This window comes from Phoxinus phoxinus (assembly GCF_949152265.1).
Source record: "Phoxinus phoxinus genome assembly, chromosome: 12".
Lineage (NCBI taxonomy): Eukaryota > Metazoa > Chordata > Actinopteri > Cypriniformes > Leuciscidae > Phoxinus > Phoxinus phoxinus.
In genome coordinates, this window is record NC_136887.1 from 33896035 (window position 1) to 33905011 (window position 8977).

At 40.1% G+C, this 8977-nt stretch overlaps 3 protein-coding genes across 4 annotated transcripts in view; all 3 read left to right on the forward strand.

Annotated features, from left to right (window-relative positions):
* srp72 (signal recognition particle 72) overlaps positions 1-4090 on the forward strand; it is a 253770-nt gene extending 249680 nt beyond the window's left edge. Inside the window, exon 19 of the mRNA XM_079629905.1 lies at positions 4075-4090. The gene's annotated coding sequence lies outside the window, so the exon portion shown is untranslated. The remainder of the gene's footprint in view (positions 1-4074) is intronic.
* Positions 1-8977, forward strand: part of arl9 (ADP-ribosylation factor-like 9) — a 324624-nt gene that overhangs the window by 230298 nt on the left and 85349 nt on the right. The gene's annotated exons all lie outside the window — the stretch shown is intronic.
* Positions 1-8977, forward strand: part of acsl1b (acyl-CoA synthetase long chain family member 1b) — a 40250-nt gene that overhangs the window by 3741 nt on the left and 27532 nt on the right. Inside the window, exons 1-4 of one of the 2 annotated variants that reach the window (XM_079629896.1) lie at positions 3548-3684; positions 5854-6066; positions 6180-6294; positions 8728-8792. In XM_079629896.1, the coding sequence (XP_079486022.1) occupies positions 5872-6066; positions 6180-6294; positions 8728-8792 (375 nt within the window). In that variant the 5' untranslated portion in view covers positions 3548-3684; positions 5854-5871. Of the gene's footprint in view, positions 1-3547; positions 3685-5853; positions 6067-6179; positions 6295-8727; positions 8793-8977 lie in introns of those variants that run through there. The other variant, XM_079629895.1, reaches the window with a different exon arrangement.

An 8977-nucleotide genomic window follows, 5' to 3' on the forward strand; every position in this document is an offset into this window, starting at 1 on the left:
TCCACTGTTTTCCATGTGTTGTGCCACTGGTTTTAAATAGCAGCAGGGGAGTGTTGGTCTGGGCCATCGGGTGACCGGCCCGAGGGTCTGTCATTGGTCTCGCACGTCACTGGCGGAGTTTAAAGGACGTGGTGGTGGTCACGTTACCTTTGACCTGGAAAGTGCAGTGGAATGAGACTGTGTTTGTATTTATCAGCTCCTCTTGACGGGTCGACACCAAACCCCTGAGATAGCGAGGAAACAGTCGATAAATAAACAGAAGCGTGATGCTATCATAGGTAGTGATTGAGCGATATCAGCTGACATGTCTACCTTTGTTTAAAGTCCCACTGTAGTCAATAATTGTATCCCTTAAAACAGTGGTTCCCAACCTTTTTTTGTCTGAGACCCCTTTTTCCCAAGAAAATATTTTAGGGCCCCCTTCACATTTAATGATATTATCGCTCTTGTAAGCTTGCAGCAAGGATGACAAAATATGTTGTTTTCAAACAAACGGTATGTTTACTATAACCAGATATGTTTATGCACAAATAATAGCCTATAATATTGAAAATACAATAACAAAAACATCAGTAGGCCCTTTGTAATTTAAAAACGTAAGCCTAGGAGAAGCCTATCAATTGGCCCTATTTGAAATGCAATAACAAAAATATTCACACTGGTGTAAGTAAAAAAAGAAAGAATATAGGCTAATACTAAATAAGCGCTGTCTGGGAACTCAATACTTGCTTGTTATTTGTGAGGCTTTATTTTTGACGCTTTTGGCGCTATAGCGAGCGATAATAAACTTGCGTTTATTAACCGAATAATGCGTCTTTCAGAAGAACATTGTAGCCGGAACTACTTCTCTCTGTGTACGTCTATGACGAGTCACGCAGGGCCTGGGCAGCGATCCGAACCCGTGTAAAATAGTCCCAGTGTAAACACTTATTATAGGAGTACCATAGTGGCTCAGGATAAGACAAAAACACGGATTGGAAAATGGATTCATGATGAACTCGCTCATTATATAGGCTAATAGTTGTAAATTTTGAACAGAAAAAAGTTAAGGACTTTTATTTAATGCTCATTGCTCAAAACCTTTCAAAATATGACGCGACCCCCCGACAGAGCTCGCTGAGCCCCTTGTGGGCCGCGACCCCCTGTTGGGAACTGACGCCTTAAAACTCATCTTTGATCACCAAAAAAAAAATCTTAAAATGTCTTGAATGTAACTCGACACCCTTGCCGCATTTAGTATGCGCGGTTCTATGAATATGCAAATGAGCCCCGCCTCCACTCACTCACTCACTCAGAGATCCACTGGTTGACGATCACACGTTGATCTGATTGGTTACAAGGTAGTGTGTGACGTCAGAAACACCAGCGATTTCAAACCGTGTTTTTGAGACTGTCTTTGGTTCACTGCAGTTTTAAGCAGAAAATACTCAGCAATGCTGTCCACTTATGAGTTTACAGGACTTGACATTAACTTTTTGAGGGTCTTGTCCTTCGGACAAGTACATTTATGTTTCACTTGTCCATGCACAAAAGTCACTTGTCTCGGTAAAGATTTATAATTGTATTATTTATTTTTGATAAATGGCACTTTCTACCCGGCAGAGGCTGATTTACCAAGGGATACTTTAAACCGTGTAGCTACTTTACATCTGAACATTAGCTAATATTTAACTATGTACATTTAACCAATAAAAAAGCTGTTAATGCTTGTTTACAGTACACGGCTGCTGACGCTAGCTAGCTAACGTCACTTACCGGTACTTGTCAGCCGGGTTGGGTTCCCCCGACAGACGCCACAGAACATTACTCCGTCTTCATAAATAACCCAGTCGAATTCATTTCCATTTGGTTACAAATTTTCGTTCCCGTTTTAATTCGTATGGTGCTGTCGGTGTAACTGTAAGGTGACTTGTTTTTGGAGCTTTTCCTGGCGCTTTGAGGCAGGTAAAAATGTTTCAACTTGGACTGACTCCTGATTGGCCAATCAAAGCATTCTGAGTTGGACGCTGGTTCGACGGATTGTGGGGGAAAAAATGTGTTCGTTTCAAATCTGTAAAATTAAATCTGTAAAATAGACGTAATGAGTGGCACATAACGTGAAGTAACATGGCATTTTATTTTGTTTGAAATTTAACTTGTCCAGTGGAACAACTAATTTTCACTTCCGCTTGTCCTACAAAAAAATCCACTTGTCCCGGACAAGCAGACAAGCCTTAGGCCCCATCCACACTACGGCGTTTTCGTTTAGCAACGGAGACCTTTTGCTACGTTTGCTCCTCCCGTCCAGGCTACAACGGCAAAAACGAAGACCTAAAACGGAGAAGTTTAGAAACGCTCCGACCCCGTTTTGCGTTTTGAATCTCCGGAGGGTGTTTTAGTGAAGACGGTCAAAACGGAGGACTTTAGAAACGAAGACGCAGAGGCTCACGCTCGGCTCTATGATTGGGTGTCATCAGTCATGGCGTATCCTTCCCTGATTCGTCAGCCACCCATCACATGACCCGTCCCCGGGAAGAAAACACACAAAACCCGCCTGGACTATGCAACGTTAGTGACTGCAACATGGATAACGAATCACAAGCGTTACTGACGTTGATGTCTTTGCTAGCAGATGTTGTGCAAGTAAATAATGCATTTTACAATCTTATAACCGCCTACATGCGCCTGTTTACACCGGCACACACACGCCCAGTGTTGGTGAGTGGTCACGTGATCCGCGTTTTCAGTCGTTTTAATGTGGACGGAGATCAATTCTAATACGCCGCTAAAACGCTGGTGTGGACGGAGATCGTATTCGTTTTAATTCTCCGTTTCTAAACTAAAATGCAGTAGTGTGGATGAGGCCTTAATGTCGAGCCCTGATTTACACATGATTAAAGCGTTTTAAAAACACATAAACAACATTAAAAGTTGGATTTACACCACAAGGGGACTAAAACTAAAACTGTGGGTCTGTACGATTTCCTAATGTTTCTGGTCACCAATGCTGCATTTATTTGATCAAAAAAATACAGTAATATTGTGAAATATTATTACAATTCAAAATAGCAGTTTTCTATGTGAATATAATATAGTAAAATATAATTTATTCCTGTGATCAAAGCTGAATTTTCAGCATCATTACTCCAGTCTTCAGTGTCACATGATCCTTCAGAAATCAGTGTAATGTGATGATTGAAGACAAAACATTTATGATTATTATCGAATCTTTGATGAATAGAAAGTTAAAAAGAACAGCATTTATTTGAAATAGAAATCTTTTACAACATAATAAATGTCATTGCTGAATAAAACATATTTTGTGATCTTACTGACCCCAATCTTTTGAACTGAAGCGTCTGTGATGTTGGTCGTCGATCACATGACTTTTATCACAGCCTGATGATGTAATCAGCACCTCTGTCTTGAGTATTGACACACTTACAATCATATCTAGTCAGTTGTGTGTGTTTTTTTATCTTTAGCTGTTTTACTATTGGTCGGTTGCTCGTTTGACTTCCTGCTCTGTGATTGGCCGAGACAGCAGGTTCTGAGAGTGTGTGTGTGTCCAATGAGGAGTCTGAGGCTCGGTTGCACATAAACTCAACCTGTAGTTGTTCAGATTGCACTGCTGTTACCTTCACCTGGTCATTCATTTCACCTTCAGCGGTTACGTTTGGACGGAGCTTATTCTGCTAGTCTCAGGTGAAGTGTGTGTGTGTGAGTGTGTGTGTGTGTGTGAGTGTATGTGTGTGATTTGTGTTGTCCTAGCTAAGATGGTTTGCCTTTGCTTGCTGTCAGTAGTTTTTTGGGTGGAGGAGACACAGCGGCACTTACGTGTGTGTGTGTGTGTGTGTGTGTGTGTGCCTTTGCTGTCAGCAGCTGTACTGTGATGAAGGACAGGCAGACGTGTTTTGGTCTGGGTTGAAGAAATTATATTTCATAGTACAAATAACTTTTGACAGAACACAAAGAATGATTTAGTATTTTCAGTTTGATTCAGAAAAAGACTGTGTGCGAGAGAGTGTGTGTGTGTGAGTGTGAGAGAGAGTGTGAGTGTGTGTGTGAGAGTGTGAGTGTGAGTGAGAGAGAGAGAGAGAGAGAGAGAAAGATAGCGAGTGTGTGTGTGTGTGTGAGTGTGAGTGTGAGTGTGAGTGAGAGAGAGAAAGATAGCGAGAGTGTGTGAGTGTGTGTGTGTGTGAGAGAGAGAGAGTGAGTGTGTGAGTGTGTGTGAGTGTGTGTGAGTGTGTGTGTGAGTGTGTGAGTGTGTGTGTGTGTGTACTAGTGTAGGCAGGACGTTTTACCCCAGGGCAGTAAGAATAGAAGTGGGTGAGAGGTTAAAGGAGTAACGCGTCCTCGCACGGTTTAGCATGATTCACATATAGCATAGCTGGCGAAGGTGACTCACGTCTCTTACATAATGCTGCTGATGCTAAGTGTGTTAGCTTGATTCAAAAGAAACTTGTTGAACTTACAATAATTGAGTTGAATATGATCAGAATGCTTAGTTGGACCACTTCAGTATTCTTGTTTCCTCCATGGAATAATCTTTTTTTATCTCACTATTCTGATTTTTTTTTTCCTTCTCATAATTGTGCAATGTCACAGTTCACCAATTGATTGCTCGTGTTTTGACAAGACACAATATTTCAAAACACTTGACAGGATTTTATAGCACAATAATGTGGCAATAAAAAAAGATTTTACTGAACTGATTTTTTTTAACCATTGGAGGAAAATAAGCACATTTCAAAGACACATTTTCTTGGTATTTTTAATATTTCTCATATTTCCTTTGATTTTAATCCAAAAAATCAAGAAAATATATAGTTTTATTTTTTGCATGACCAAATTATGCATTTTATTGGATTTTATATGTTGGCGGATTGTGACATTATTTACATGGCAAATAAACACAATTACTTTTCTTTTTTTTTTGTAGGATCTTCCATAATAATTTGCATTAGTTTCTCATTATGTGTTAAAATGGACATCAACCAAAAAATAAAAGCAATGCAACGAATTCTAGCATTAAGTATAAATACTTTACCATTTAATATACGTCTCCTTTAAATCTTTGACCCTCAAACACTGTAGTGTATCTGAGACTGAAGAGTTCGGTTCGTGTTGTTCATGTGGAGAAGACGCTGTTTTCTGAGATTGATACGGTAAAACCCACGCCATCGTCACTGTTCCTATCACTGTGTGTCAAGAGCTGAGACTCAGATGTAATGCCCTTTTCTCAAGATGTAAAATAAGTCTCTGATGTCCCCAGAGTGTGTGTGTGAAGTTTTATCTCAAAATACCCCACAGATATTTTTATATAGCATGTTAAATTGTCACTTTTTGAAGGTGAGCAAAAATTCACAATTTTTGTGTCTGTCCCTTTAAAAGCAAATGAGCTGCTGCTCCCGACACAGGGGGCGGAGCTACAAGAGCTCATGTGTGTGTGTTTGTGTGTTAGCAGCACCGATTACCTCACACAGACACTGCAAATTTAAAACACGTTTAGCCTTCTAGACAACATTTCTGAATGGTTACTTTATGAATTTATGTAGATTATGTGTAGTTATCTTCTAGCCATTGATTAGCATATTCTGTCTTGATAATCTATATTGCGTTCTCGGGGGCGGGTTTATGTAAATTCTAGGGTTGGTGATGTCACTAACCCGGGAGGAATGTCATGTAGTCGCTACCAGCCGTTTGTTGTAGTCCTTAAAAAGTGATTTCTGTAAAAGCAAATATCTCCCTTTGCTCTGAACTTTGAGCGTTGTAACTTTGCAGATGTTGTTTATGATCAAACAGCAACATTACACACTAACTACAGTTAGAAAAGTCAAATCCTCTAAATCTAAACCCTGCTGTCGTCCACAGAGTCAGTCAGCTGTCGTCATGCAGGCACACGAGCTGTTGAAGCAGATGAGGATCCCCGAGTTCTCCGAGGTCCGGGATTATTTCCGCAGTCTCTCCACCAACACACTCCTCGGCATGGGCGCGTTCACCGCGGCCACGGCGTACTGGTACGCCACGAGACCCAAAGCCCTCAAACCGCCCTGTGACATGAGCATGCAGTCGGTGGAGCTCCCGGTGAGTGAACGCGCCGTTGAGACGATCGCAAATCCTGCCGTTGCAATCACAGATTTGATATTATAATTAATATTAACATATTTAATGGTTGCATTTGTGTTTTGGTCAATCAGGGTGGAGAGTTTGCGCGTCGAAGTGCAGTTTTAAACGGAGGCCCGCTTATGACCCATTTCTACGAAGACGCCAAGACCATCTATGAGTGCTTTCACAGGGGCCTGAGGGAGTCGAGTACGTACTCTTCAGTTTCATTTTTATACTAGGGGTGTAACGATACCCTCATATCACGATTCGATGCATATCTCGATACTGAACTCACAATATGATATTATTGAGATATTCTAAGACATGGTTAATGGTTACTGTTGGTTAAAATGCTAAATTTGATGTTACATTGGGGTGTAAATGAATAGGTTTGGACTTGATGCTGGAAACCCAAAGCACAGGACAATAGAGACACCAGAATAACAATATTCATGATTCTGAATTATTTTAGACGAATATGCTTGATCTCTGTCACTGACTATAAATTTAAAATAATGTGAGCCACTTTTTACTGGTAACATCAGACATTTGGGATTATCAGGACACACAAATATTTCCCTGTTGCATTATTATACATAACAGGTGAAACTGGAAAAATTAGAATATGGTGCAAAAGTTCATTTATTTCAGTAATTAAACTTAAAAGGTGAAACTAATATATTATATAGACTCATTACATGCAAAGTGAGATATTTCAACCCTTTATTTGTTATAATTGTGATGATTATGGCTTACAGTTTATGAAAACCCCAAATTCAAAATTAGAATATTGTGAAAAGGTTTTCATAAGCTGTAAGCCATAATCATCAAAATTATTGCATGAGTCTATATAATATAATATTTTATATATATATATATATATATATATATATATATATATATATTAGGGCCGGGACTTTAACGCGATAATTAAGATTAATTAATTACACAAAAAATAACGCGTTAAACATTTTTAATGCATTTTAATCGCACTTATTTTTGCACCGCGGAACGTTTCTCACTGGATGAGTTTAGGCGGACCGATTATACTGGAGCACCAACTAGCGTTCACAACTTCCATAGACAGTGGGTGCTTCTCAATTCTTATTTGTGCATCCTCGTTTCCTTTCCTCGCTTCCTTTCCTCGCGTCTCAGCTCCACCCCCAGGAGGACGCGAGGGAAAGCTGCAAGGAAAGGAAATGAGGACGGAGGAATCGAATGAAAGCTTTTTTATACATTGGAATACTTGATCACTCAAGCGTCACTTTACAGCGTCATCAGCAGCGCTAAAAAGATCTGCCCTTATGTTGTTGAAGTTTGGTTATTTAAGAAATTCATAATAAATAATAATAAAGCAAGATACCCTGTTGAAATATGTGACGTGTGGTTTATATAAACTGCAATAAAATTATATAGCTATAAAATTATTGTGACCGATGTGAAGGGGGAGGGGAATTTACACGTGCGTCACGTTAAGTCAATAAAACACTTCCGCATAGGATACACCTGTGTATCCTCGCTCATAGCTCCTCTGGAAGCCTCCTCACTCCTCGATCCTCGCCTCCTCACGGTGCAATTAGAGAATTGAGATGTCCTTCAAGATGGCTGAGCTCGATCGGTTTCCGGGTCATAGGATGGAGGACGGAGGAGTGAGGAGACGAGGAGGGATATTGAGAAGCACCCAGTATTTAAACGATAACTTCTAGCGTTGCCACCCGTCCCGGTTTTCCAGGGATTTTTTTTGTGAAAATGTACTTCTAAAGTAGAATTTCCTGGTTTCAAATTAAACCGTTTCCGTCTACTGTTACTTTGTTTTCTTCATGGTTGTGTACATCCAAACCGGTGTCCGTAAACGGGTAAAACAGTGGATTGGCCAATGCTAGGGGTTTACTTTTATTTGATTGGAAGCTCAACTTATCGCCTAGCAACTGCCTGTGCTGTCGGTCGGTCGGTCGCGCGCGCATCAACACACATCCAGGACTAAACAGCGTGAGCAGTTGCTAGCTAGCTTTAAAAAACGTTCTATTTACATCTATTGTGTGAAATTGGGGGAGAGACGGACGAGGAGGATAACACAACAAAATCGGATGAGCCACCAGTGTCAAAGAAAAAACTATTTACAACCTATAAGAGCATGGTTGTGTGCAAGCTGTGCAACAAGGAATTCGGAACGGCTATTGCTAACGTTACACTTAATGGCAAAAATAGCACTGGTCTGCTGGACTTGGTTAAACAAAAATAAACAATATTTTGTTGCTTAAGCTTATGTATTCAGTCATTATTCAATGGTATACTAAAAATCCATGTGAAAAAAAATACTTCTCACTGTTCTCAGGTCAAATATTTATATGCGATTAAAATGCGATTAATTTTGATTAATTAATTACAAAGCCTCTAATTAATTAGATTAATTTTTTTAATCGAGTCCCGGCCCTAATATATATATATATCGCCCTATGCAAGTGTATGTATGTGGATAAAGTTGGACACACTTGTATATCAGGCAATAGTATAGTTACATTTTGCAATGAAGTGTGATGTCAGCCTGTGGTAAAGTAGTCACATTATGTTTAGTACATAAAAACAACTATTGCAGAATGCAAACGGCTGTAATGTGATGTATTTATTTTTCCATTTCAGAAAACGGTCCCTGCCTGGGATCCAGAAAACCAAAGCAGCCGTACGAATGGCTTTCATACTCAGAGGTATATGACACTTACACCGTGTCCTAACTACACGCGACGCGACGCCGCGACACGCGATAAAAGGTATCTTTTCCATGTTAATCAGAGTTTTTGTCCTAACCAGACGCGACGGCGACACGCGAAGTTTCTAATTTAGAAACGGTTCCTATTTCTGCGACATCGCGGCTGACAGATCCGCCCACACA